At 41.3% G+C, this 13,166-nt stretch overlaps 1 protein-coding gene across 2 annotated transcripts in view; it reads left to right on the forward strand.

Annotated features, from left to right (window-relative positions):
• RAB11FIP3 (RAB11 family interacting protein 3) overlaps positions 1 to 13,166 on the forward strand; it is a 110,701-nt gene that overhangs the window by 25,130 nt on the left and 72,405 nt on the right. For both annotated transcript variants that reach the window (XM_070761013.1, XM_070761014.1), the window contains exon 2: positions 7,008 to 7,101. In XM_070761013.1, the coding sequence (XP_070617114.1) occupies positions 7,008 to 7,101 (94 nt within the window). The remainder of the gene's footprint in view (positions 1 to 7,007; positions 7,102 to 13,166) is intronic.

Here is a 13,166-nt window from a genome sequence, read left to right on the forward strand (position 1 = left end):
TATCTGAGACAGGAGGACAATCTGTGGCCTAGAGGTTAAAGCTAATGCCTTACAGGCAGACTGCCCAGGTTCAAATCCCGATACGGGTATGGCTAGCTGATGAGAGCAAAATAGCTTGAAATAGATCTATACTTTTTATTATTATTATTATTATTATTATTATTATTATTATTATGTCAATACAACACAGCAAACGAGATCACTGCTGGATTTCATATTTCATCATCATCATCATCATCATCATCATCATCATCATCATCATTATTATTAATTAAATTTGTATGCCGCCCCTCTCCGGAGACTTGGAGCGGCTTACAACAGAAAAACACAGTAGAAATCTAATGATTAAAAGACAATTAAAACCCTTAATGTAAAACAGTCATACATCCCAGACATCCTCCCTTTTTATTATCATACACACACACACACACACACACACACACACACACACACACACACAGATCAGTGAACCTAAGTCACACCCATCTCTGAGCCGTCTGGGTAACCAAACAGTCCCCATCGGTTGACCTGTTACTATGTCTATCCCAAATCATGGAACCTTATATACTGACACTTTTGTCTATATAAAGGTATGTTTATCTGTCCCATGTTGGCAAAACCAGAGCATGGAAAATGCAAGAAATATAGGTAGTTCTTGACTTACCACCAGAACTGAGCCCCAAATTTATGTTGCTAAGTGAGACAGGGAAATGGAGATAGAGATGATAAATAGAAAAGTAGGTGGATGGGTGGGTGGATGTAGAGAGAGATGGAGATGGAGCTAGATAGAGACAGACAAAGGAAAAGACAGAAAGAGATGGACGGATATTTTGCGTGTGTTGTTATTTAACAGATGTGTCATCTTGAAAACCACCATCGATTTCCTGGTTGGAAAAGGTGTGTTTGTATTTTGCTTTTCGTAAGCAAAACTTTCCTCAGAAGAATCACAAAAACACTAAGATCTGTACCCCATTTTTTTCTTTCCAGCTGGCGCATCATGCGATGAGTGGTGTGTGGTCAACCTGCTTTTCCTGTGATGCTTTTTGCCTACATAAGTTAAAACATGACGGGGAAAAAAGTGCTGAAGTATTTCTGAAGGTTGAAAATGAGTCACCTTGTCACTTGTGATGACTTTTTTTCAGTCACCACAAAGCCAAATAATACATGTAAAGGCAGAAGGGCCGCCACCTCCGAACATTTGATGGTCTTGCCAGGCTTTGAAACATAATAATAATAATAATTTATTAGATTTGTATGCTGCCCCTCTCCGAAGACTCGGGGCGGCTCACAACAATGATAAAAACAATATTATACTGGCACAAATCTGATATTAAAAAAACTAAATAGAAACATAGAAGACTGACGGCAAAAAAAGACCTCATGGTCCATCTAGTCTGCCCTTATACTATTTCCTGTATTTTATCTTACAATGGATATATGTTTATCCCAGGCATGTTTAAATTCAGTTACTGTGGATTTACCAACCACGTCTGCTGGAAGTTTGTTCCAAGGATCTACTACTCTTTCAGTAAAATAATATTTTCTCACGTTGCCTTTGATCTTTCCCCCAACTAACTTCAGATTGTGTCCCCTTGTTCTTGTGTTCACTTTCCTATTAAAAACACTTCCCTCCTGGACCTTATTTAACCCTTTAACATATTTAAATGTTTCAATCATGAAGATCATGCTTCTCTCCCCCCACCCCTCCAAATTGGAAAAAGATCAGGTTCTGTTTAGAGAAGGGAGTCCGGAATGTTAGGGGTGTCAAAAAGGTGCTTTGAGCATCTTCCAAGGCTCATGACACCCACAACTGTCTTTGATAACCTTCCCCTACAATGCAAAAAAGGACCACAATTTTTGACACCATTTTCTCTGGGGTCAAAGAGAGATGCCCGTGGCATCGGTCAATTGATCACACAAAGACATAAATAAAGGGAGTCCTTAGAATGGAATGGAGAATATACACTGCTCAAAAAGAATAAAGGGAATACTTAAACAACACAATATAACTCCAAGTAAATCAAACTTCTTTGAAATCAAACTGTCCACTTAGGAAGCAATACTGATTGACAATCAATTTCACATGCTGTCAGCACATTCAACTTTGTACAGAGAATAATGAGAATATTTCATTCATTTAGATCTAGGATGTGTTATTGAGTGTTCCCTTTATTTTTTTGAGCAGCATTATATATATATATATGTATGTATGTATCAAATGTTTTTAGCTGAAATTTTTTTAAAATTAAGGGAGACTAGGATGGTACCATTTCGGCCTTGTTCTGGCCTCATCAGCTAGCCACACCCTTACTGGGATTTGATCTGGCAGCTTCTGCCTTGTAAGGCAGAGAATTAACAGTTGAGCCACCAGACCTGATCCCTCCAGCTCTGTACCAGGGAGGGGCTATATGTTTTTTAATATACCAGGGTGATCTGACATAAAAAACATATATATATGTGTGTGTGTGTGTGTGTGTGTGTGTGTGTGTTTATGTCGGATCACCCTGGTATATTTTAAGGAATGTCACAGCTCCTTTTTGCCTCTAGGCCCAACCCAGGACCATTTCAAGGCAGTTAATATATTTATAGCCGACAACTATATAAAAAAAAATGCTAAAAAAAACCCCATTTGACATATATGTATGTATGTATGTATGTATGTATGTACATATATTTGCTGATAATGCTGATAAGGAAAATGAAAGGAGACTAGTATAGATCTATTTCAAGCTATTTTGCTCTCATCAGCTAGCCATGCCCTTACTGGGATTTGAACTTAGCTTTAACCTCTAGACCACAGGTTCTCTTCCTTTCAGCTTGTGCCAGGGAAGAATTATGTTTTTTTCTGTCGAATCACCCTGGTATACCCAAATATGGCTTACAAATCTATCTTTCTGTCTGTCTGTCTGTCTATCTATCTATCTCCATTCTATTCCATTCTATTCTAAGGTCTACCTTTATTTATTTGTTTGTTTGTTTGTTTGTTTGTTTGTTTGTTTGATCGATTGACTGATTTCTGTAGCCACCCATCTTAGCAACTATTCTGGGTGGCTGATCATTCAAAAACATATATCACAATGCATACATTGCGATAAGTGTGTGGGGTCACATTTGTTGCATTGTCCAGTACACATCGGAGGAAAAGCCCCCAATCTCCAGATAAAACGCTGCATCTCTCCCGTTTATTTGTTTGGAATATGATTTTTTTTTTGGGGGGGGGGGGGCTAATTATATCTCTTTCTGTGCCTTGTCTTTCTTTCCAGTCTCCTAACCTTTGCTAACCTGTGATTTTTCCCTCTCTTCTCTCATTATTTCCCGCTAATTGCTGCAGTGTTATAAAAGCGTTATTATCTACAGCTGCAGACTCAAGGTTTTTTGGTTTTTTGTTTTACTATAAAGTCCCTATAATTGGGGAATCCTGACAAATTGCCTATTCTTCCAATAAAGCCTTGGCAATCAAAATATTTTTAAAGGATGTGTTTAAAAAGTGGTGCGAGGGGGGACTTTCTGGGTTTCAGCGCCTGATAATTTTTCACCGTTTATGTAATACGTTCCAAAGCTTTGCAGCTGTTAGCGACAGTAATCCCTACAATAATTGCCCAAGATGATCCCCCAATTAACTAAGGAAGGCCTAATCCACCCTCTTTGATTCATGGCTGAAGTGAGATCCTGAGCATGGCATCTTTATAATCACATGCTGCTGCTGATTAAGCTACCTTCCTTTTAATCATCTGGTTTTAGATGAAGTCAGTCTTGATTTTGGGTTTGCGCAATGAGCTAAGCCGTGAACCAGGGTTTTGAAAACCACTAGCCTAGATCCATGATGGCGAACCTATTTACCTATTTATTTATTTATTTATTTTATTTGTTTGTTTATTATTTATTATTTATTATTTATTATTTATTATTTATTATTTATTATTTATTATTTATTATTTATTATTTATTATTTATTATTTATTATTTATTATTTATTATTTATTATTTATTATTTATTATTTATTATTTATTATTTATTATTTATTATTTATTATTTATTATTTATTATTTATTATTTATTATTTATTACTTATTACTTATTACTTATTACTTATTACTTATTATTTATTTATTGATTGATTGGATTTGTATGCCGCCCCTCTCCGCAGACTCGGGGTGGCTAACAACAATGGTAAAACAACATGTAACAATCCAATTTAATAAAACAACTAAAAACCCTCATTATAAAAAACCAAACATACAAACATACCATGCATAACTTGTAGTGGCCTAGGGGGAGAGAATAACTTAACTCCCCCATGCCTGGCGACAAAGGTGGGTCTTAAGAAGTTTGCGAAAGACAAGGAGGGTGGGGGCCGTTCTAATCTCTAGGGGGAGCTGATTCCACAGGGCCGGGGCCGCCACAGAGAAGGCTCTTCCCCTGGGGCCCGCCAAACGACATTGTTTGGTCGACGGGACCCGGAGAAGGCCAACTCTGTGGGACCTTATCGGCCGCTGGGATTCGTGCGGTAGAAGGCGGTTCCGGATGTATTCTGGCCCAATGCCATGTAGGGCTATGGTACACGTGCCCAAAGTGGCATGCAAAGCTGTGTCGCCCGGCATGTGCAGGCTTGCCTGGTTTCTGGTGCACATGCGTGCGCAATGCTCAACTGTGCCGAAAACCGGTGTGCGTATGTGCACCATCCAGCTAATAGTTAGGCGTGCATGCATGCCAGAACCCAGAAGTTTGGGCTTACTGAAGTGTGATTCCGTTGCGAGCGTGGCACCGCCAAAAACTGGGCTGCATATGCACGCCGGCTGGCTGATCCCGACTTTTCTGTTGTTAAGCGAGACTGTTAAGTGAGTTTTGCCTCATTTTACGACCTTGCTTGCCAAGAGTTGTTAAGTGGATCATTGCAGTGGTTATTTATTATTAATTTTATTTATTAATCAAATTTGTATGCCGCCCCTCTCCGTAGACTCGGGGCGGCTAACAACAGTAATAAAACAATATAAACAAATCTAATAGTAGACTTGGGCGGCTAACAACAGTAATAAAACAATATAAACAAATCTAATATTTAAGTGAATTTAAAAAGAAACCCTGATTTAAGAAACCAATCATACATACAGACATACCATGCATAATTTTTTTATAAGCCTAGGGGGAAGGGAATATCTCAATTTCCCTATGCCTGACGACAGAGGTGGGTTTTAAGGAGCTTACGAAAGGCAAGGAGGGTGGGGGCAACTCTGATATCTGGGGGGAGTTGGTTCCAGAGGGCCGGGGCCGCCACAGAGAAGGCTCTTCCCCTGGGTCCCGCCAAACGGCATTGTTTAGTCGACGGGAACCGGAGAAGGCCAACTCTGTGGGACCTAACTGGTCGCTGGGATTCGTGCGGCAGAAGGCGGTCCCGGAGGTATTCTGGTCCGTTGCCATGAAGGGCATGAAGGGTTAAGTTAGGAACACGGCTCTGACGTAAATCTGGCTTCCCTACAAACTTTGCTTGTCCCGCGGTGCAACCATAATAAATGTGAGTCAGTTGTCAAATATAATCACATTACCATGGAGATGCTATAACGGTCGTAAATGTGAAAAACAGGCGTAAGTCATTTTTTTCCAGTGCCTTTGTCTCTTCAAATGGTCACTATTTATTTAGTTAATTGGATTTGTATGCTGCCCCTCTCCGAGGGCTCGGATCGACTCACAACATAACAGTACAATAACATAACAGTACAATAAATCCAATTAATACAATGATTTTTTTTTAAAAAATACAGTAGTCCCTCGCTATACCGCGCTTCACCTACTGCGGCTTCACTTCATTGCGGGTTTTCAAGAAATATTAATGAGAAAAATCATTCGCGGATCTTCGCTGGTTCGCGGGTTTCTGAGGAAGTCGATCGGCAGATTTAAACAGCCCGCCGAACTCGATCGGCAGGTTTTTCAAAAAAAATATATCTAAAATTGTAAATACTGTATTTAAATACTGTATCTAAAATAAATACTGTGTGGGAAGGGTTTATAAACACTTAAAACAATGAAAACTTACCAAACAATTACAATATAAATACTTAAATAAGTACTATCAGTCGATAAATTCCACATCGCGGATTTCACCTATCGCGGCCAGGTCTGGAACGTAACACCAGCGATAGGTGAGGGACTACTGTATTCTAAAAAAAACCCCATTCATTGACATTCACCCAATAAATTATGCTAAAAACACTCGTTATTCAGGGGGAAGATCTAATTTCCCCAGGCCTGGCGACAAAGATGAGTTTTTAGGCTCTTTCGGAAGGCAAGGAGGGTGGGGGCTGTGCGAATTTCCAGGGGGAGCTGATTCCAGAGGGCTGGGGACCACACATAAAAGGCTCTTCCCCTAGGTCCCGCCAACCGGCATTGTTTGGTTGACGGGACCCTGAGAAGACCAACTCTGTGGGACCTCACCGGACGCTGGGATTCGTGCAGCAGAAGGCAGTCGCAGAGATAATCTAATCCAACTAAACGAATGGCTATAAATCAAGGATTCTTTTGTTATTTTGAAAACTCCACCAGTGCTACAATTAAGGGAAAATAAATCATATTGGGAATTATATCCCTGTAAATTTAAGGAGTGATAATGGTGGTTTAAAGATGTGCATTCATTATTTATGTCCAATTTATAGACTTCATTAAAATAGCTAAAAAGAGAGAGGCGGGGGGAAGGGGGGACCCTTTTGAATTTATCAAAAACTTGATTTTATGGACTTAATTGGAGAGAAAGGGAGGGTGTTATCTTTTGGGTCTGAAAGCCTTTTAAATGAAATGGATGTAATTTAAATCATCGTGTATATTATGCACCTGATTATCTAATAATGAGTGCAGTGTACGGCCAATTGTGTTCATTTATATTTCTAAACTTGAAGGATAAGTTTTATGCCCATCGCTGGGACTGATTAGGAAAAAAGTGCATTGCGCGAGGCTGAAGCTTGAATTAAACTTTTATCTGTTGCCGGGGAAGTCTGACTTGTGTCTCTGTTTGCAGGTGAAGGATTTGATCAAGTTCTTGGACCCGATTGGGCTTGGCGTGATCAGCTTTGAAGACTTCTGTCGAGGGATTTCTGCAATCAGAAACGGAGGTCGGTTGCTTTTTATACAGGTCAGGAGTTAAACGCTAACAGGTCGTGTCGGTTCACCCAAACCAGTAGTAAAAAAATTGCTTTAGAAAAGTTTTTTTTAAAAAAGTTCTGACAATCAGCTATGATAATCAGTTGTGCCAGCAATCGTTGGAACCTTTTTAAAAAAAAAAAAACAAAAAACTTTTTAAAAGCATTTTTTAATTACCAGTTTGGATGAACCGACCGGACCTGATAGCATTTCACTACCTGGCGAACAGGTAGTAAAGATGCTTGAAAAAGTTTTTTTTCCTAAAGGTTCGCACAGGCTGATTATCAGAACTTTTTAAAAACTTTTTTTTTTTAGCATTTTTAAACTACTGGTTCGAACTCATTCAGCACCGTTGTAAATTTTAAATGGTCATTGAATGAGTGATTATTATGTGAGGATTTCCTGTATGGATTTTCCCAAGAAATCATCATAATATGAGCTCAGATTGTGCAAAGGACTTTGGGTTTCACCTGCATCTCTTAGTTTTGGCAATTTTTAAGATGAGTGGACTTCAACTCCCATGCCAGCTGGGGAATTTTGCGAGCTGAAATCCACCCAAAGTTGCCTAGGTTAAGAAATACTGCTCTAGACTAAGCATCCGAAATTTGCTTGATGATGCTGCAACTGTCATAAGTGTGAAAAATGGTCGTAAGTCACTTTTTCAGCCCTGTCGTGTTTTGAACGGTCACTCTTGTAAATTGGGTATTACGTGTGCTGCAGAAATATTGGCAACATGGGCCACCTGTATAAACTAGGTCAAATACAGCCTTGGTTTGTCCTGCAGAAGGCAAAGTTTGACCAGAGCCCCATTTTTGCTAAAGAAACACATTCTCTTTGTTCAAAGCAATTTTTTTTAAAAAATAAACTTTATTGATTTTTTCATAAAAAGAACACACAGACATACAGTCAGCGAAGCAGTGGAAGTGATGTGCCGGTGCCTGGAGGCTGTTGGGGCCTGGATGGGTGTCAACAAACTCAAACTCAACCCAGACAAGACGGAGTGGCTGTGGGTCTTGCCTCCCAAGGACAATTCCATCTGTCCGTCCATCACCCTGGGGGGAGAATCATTGACCCCCTCAGAGAGGGTTCGCAACTTGGGCGTCCTCCTCGATCCACAGCTCACATTAGAGAACCATCTTTCAGCTGTGGCGAGGGGGGCGTTTGCCCAGGTTCGCCTGGTGCATCAGTTGCGACCCTATCTGGACCGGGAGTCACTGCTCACAGTCACTCATGCCCTCATCACCTCGAGGCTCGACTACTGTAATGCTCTCTACATGGGGCTACCTTTGAAAAGTGTTCGGAAACTTCAGATCGTGCAGAATGCAGCTGCGAGAGCAATCATGGGCTTCCTTAAATATGCCCATGTCACACCAACACTCCGCAGTCTGCATTGGTTGCCGATCAGTTTCCGGTCACAATTCAAAGTGTTGGTTATGACCTATAAAGCCCTTCATGGCACCGGACCAGATTACCTCAGGGACCGCCTTCTGCCGCACGAATCCCAGCGGCCAGTTAGGTCCCACAGAGTGGGTCTTCTCCGGGTCCCGTCCAACTAAACAATGCCACTTGGCGGGACCCAGGAGAAGAGCCTTCTCTGTGGCGGCCCCGGCCCTCTGGAACCAACTCCCCCTAGAGATTAGAATTGCCCCCACCCTCCTTGCCTTTCGTAAGCTACTTAAAACCCACCTCTGCCGCCAGGCATGGGGGAATTAAGACTTTTTTCTCCCCCTAGGCCGTTACAACTGTATACATGGTATGTTTGTATGTATGTTTGGTTTTTATATATTAAGGGGTTTTAATTTGCTTTTAGTATTGGATTTTATTGTATATTTTCATGATTGTTGTTAGCTGCCCCGAGTTTTCGGAGAGGGGCGGCATATAAATCCTATAAAACTAAACTAAACTAAACTAATACAAACATTTAAACATGTAGTAGGGGCTACAATTGCCCCTCTCTTCTTAGAAGTTAATTTTTAATACAGCAAAAGAATATATTCTTAATTCATTAAATCAACATATTAATCTAGATGAAAAGAAGAATTTTGTTTATACATTCTAATAAACATAAAATTAAGTTAATAAAAAGAGAAAAATTCTAAAATCATTTTAATATATTCATACATTTCTCATAACATGATGACAAGAAGCCTGAATGACCAAGAAGAATCTGAATTGTATATTGTTTGGAATAAAGTCTATAAGTGGATAAATAAAAATAAAAATTAAATGTTATGAAAAAAAAATTAAATGTTATGAAAGCAAATTTTTAAGTCCTTCAAGAACTATTATAAAAACCTGCAAAATCCCAGGTGGTCAGATTCTGATCGTCCACCTGCAAATTTAATTTTTAAGCTTTGTCTTTAGTGGAGAGCAAGCATTCTGCAATGTAAATACAACACATGGCGAAGAGGGATAAAAGAGTATTACTATCACTAGATTAGCCGGAAAAGCTGGATGGAGTTATAATCGCTATCTATGACATTCTAATCCCTAGTTTTAATGCAATTTTGTTTTTATTTCCACTGTTAGAAGACCTCATTAGGGACAGCTTAATCTACCTAGGTGACTGCTAAAAATTGACCATTACTCAACGGCACGCAAGCAATCAGTCAATATTTTTATCTCAATTTCTCGCCTTCGTTTCCCTTTTGTCTCTTCCCACACCAACAATGATCTTGAAGCCTCTGTACTCCCTCTCACACTCCCAACTCATAGCCTGCAGTTCCTCCCACCAGCGACTGGAATAGAATAGAAAACAGAACAGTGGGAAGGGACCTTGGAGGTCTTCTAGTCCAACTCCCTCTTAGGCAGGAAATTCTACACCACTTCAGACAATTGGTTGTCCAATCTCTTCTTAAAAACTTCCAGTGTTGGAGAATAGAAATAGAAATTATTATTATTATTATTATTATTATTATTATTATTATTATTATTATTTATTTGGATTTGTATGCCGCTCCTCTCTGCAGACTCGGGGCGACTAACAACAGTGGTAAAACTACATGAACAATCCAATTAATAAAAACAACTAAAAAACCCTTATTATAAAAACCCAAACATACACACAAACATACCATGCATAACTTGTAATAGCCTAGGGGGAAAGGATAACTTAACTCCCCCATGCCTGGTGACAAAGGTGGGTCTTAAGTAATTTGCAAAAGACAAGGAGGGTGGGGGCTGTTCTAATCTCCGGGGGGAGTTGATTCCACAGGGCCGGGGCCGCCACAGAGAAGGCTCCTCCCCTGGGGCCCACCAAACGACATTGTTTGGTCGACGGGACACGGAGAAGGCCAACTCTGTGGGACCTTATCGGCCGCTGGGATTCGTGCGGTAGAAGGCGATTCCGGATGTATTCTGGCCCAATGCCATGTAGGGCTTTAAAGGTCATTACCAACACTTTGAATTGTGACCGGAAACCGATCGGCAGCCATACAAATACATACAAATACATCAATCAATCAATCCACAACTGACTGGATGAACATGAGGCTGGTTCTCTTCTAATCTTCCTCGGCTACAATTTTCAAGGGTGTCTTGCCATCCTGCCAACAAGGGAAGGAAACATTTGCAAATTATGGCTTGGCAGCCTCTGGGAGGCCCAGCCCTGCCTCATTTAAAGCAAAGCATCCATGCAAATGGAATATTCTTCCTTCAATTTGAAGGGGTGGGTGGGCATTGCATTTTGAAATTTGAGTATTTCTCCCTTCCTTCCTTTAAAGTCTGCAGCCAGCTTTGGAAAGCGGTTTTGGTGAATCGACAGACAAACAGAAGTCTTTCCTTGGTCCATGCTGAAGACCAGGAAATGGGAGGGATTACAAAGCAGAGGATATAAAGAAAACAGAGTATATGTCCTCCTCGATCCACAGCTCACATTAGAGAAACATCTTTCAGCTGTGGCAAGGGGGGCGTTTGCCCAGGTTCGCCTAGTGCACCAGTTGCGGCCCTATCTGGACCGGGACTCACTGCTCACAGTCACTCATGCCCTCATCACCTCGAGGCTCGACTACTGTAATGCTCTCTACATGGGGCTACCTTTGAAAAATGTTCGGAAACTTCAGATCGTGCAGAATGCAGCTGCGAGAGCAATCATGGGTTTCCCCAAATATGCCCATGTTACACCAACACTCCGCAGTCTGCATTGGTTGCCGATCAATTTCCGGTCACAATTCAAAGTGTTGGTTATGACCTATAAAGCCCTTCATGGCATCGGACCAAAATACCTCCGGGACCGCCTTCTGCCGCACGAATCCCAGCGACCGGTTAGGTCCCACAGAGTTGGCCTTCTCCAGGTCCCGTCGACTAAACAATGTCGTTTGGTGGGACCCAGGAGAAGAGCCTTCTCTGTGGCGGCCCCGACCCTCTGGAACCAGCTCCCCCCGGAGATTAGAACTGCCCCCACCCTCCTTGCCTTTCATAAAGTTCTTATGACCCATCTCTGCCGTCAGGCATGGGGGAACTGCCACATCTCCCCTGGGCCTATACAGTTTATACATGGTATGTTTGTGTGTATGTTTGCTTTTAATAATGGGTTTTTTAGTGTTTTTTAAATTATTAGATTTGTTCTTACATTGTTCTTGTTATTGTTGTGAGCCGCCCCGAGTCTACGGAGAGGGGCGGCATGCAAATCTAATAAATAAAATAAATAAAAATCATACAGGTTGTCCTCCACATAAGACAGTTCATCTAGTGACCGTTCAGAGTTACAACGGCACTGGAAAAAATGACTTATGACCGTTTTTCACACTTAACGGCCATTGCAGGGTCACGTGATCAAAATTCAGGCGCTTGGTAACTGACAATTTATGACAGTTGCAGGGTCCCCCAGGTTTTGTGACAAGCAAAGACAATGGGGCAGCCAGCCAGGTTCACATAACGACGTATTATTAAATTAATGACAGTGAGTCACTTAACAACTGTGATTCTGGATTTCTGAAGGCTCCTGGTCTTCTTAGCAGGACAGGTGCACTGATCATGTGAACATAGGCTTTTGCGACACTACCGAGGGATGTAAACACTGTGGTTTTGTTCTGTTTTGTTTTGCTGCTCCTTTGGACAAGAACACACAATCCTTCCTTCGGATATTGCACTGGAGAATTGAGTTGCAAACTTCTCCCTAGCAACCCCTACAACGCACCATCTGCAATTGCGAGGGGTGGCTGGCTGGAGGGGGGATGAGTTGATAAGGCTGTGATGGGTTTGCTGAGGATTGTTTAGGCAGGAGGGGGGTTGGCCCGTGATATTCTCGGGGTTTTCTAGCTGCAGCTCCCAAAAGATGCTGGGGTGACGCGTTCTAGCAGTGATCGTTAGGTTGCTGCTAGTCAAAAACAGTGGATTGGGCCTGCAACTATAGAAAAGAATAAGAATATAAGAATATAAGAATATAAGAATATAAGAATATAAGAATATAAGAATATAAGAATATAAGAATATAAGAATATAAGAATATAAGAATATAAGAATATAAGAATATAAGAATATAAGAATATAAGAATATAAGTGTTGTGGTTAGCTCTGGCCCAGCTCCTGCCCCAAGGAATGTGCAGGTGGATGTGGGGGAGACACCCACATGCCGCAGGCCTGTTTTGCTCCCGATGGAATCTGCCGATGAAGCCTCCTCTGACCAAGGAAGCGTGAGCGACAGGGAAGAGGGGAGTTTGGCAGACAGCCCAGGAGGAGATCAATCATCTGTATCATCCTTGGATTCTGAACAAGAATTAATGACACATCCACGCATGCATAGAGTGATGCATAGGAGACAACAACTGAAGGATTATTACAAGAGAAAATGAGGCCACCTGTGGTTGGGTGGGGCTCCAGTAATTAGGGCTGCTGCTATAAATAGCAGCGTGTGGGTTTGGCCGTTGTGAAAGAGTATCTGATCACAGTTCTTCAGGAATCGTGTGTTGTTGTTTTCTGGACTTTGTTGATTTTTAATGCCTTTCAAACCAAAGCAGAGCAACATGTGTGTGTGTGTGTGTGTGTGTCTCACTTCATTGGAAGAAGAAGGGGTGTGAAGTTTCTTCACAGCTGCTAG

This window comes from Erythrolamprus reginae, chromosome 9 (genome assembly GCF_031021105.1).
Source record: "Erythrolamprus reginae isolate rEryReg1 chromosome 9, rEryReg1.hap1, whole genome shotgun sequence".
NCBI lineage: Eukaryota > Metazoa > Chordata > Lepidosauria > Squamata > Dipsadidae > Erythrolamprus > Erythrolamprus reginae.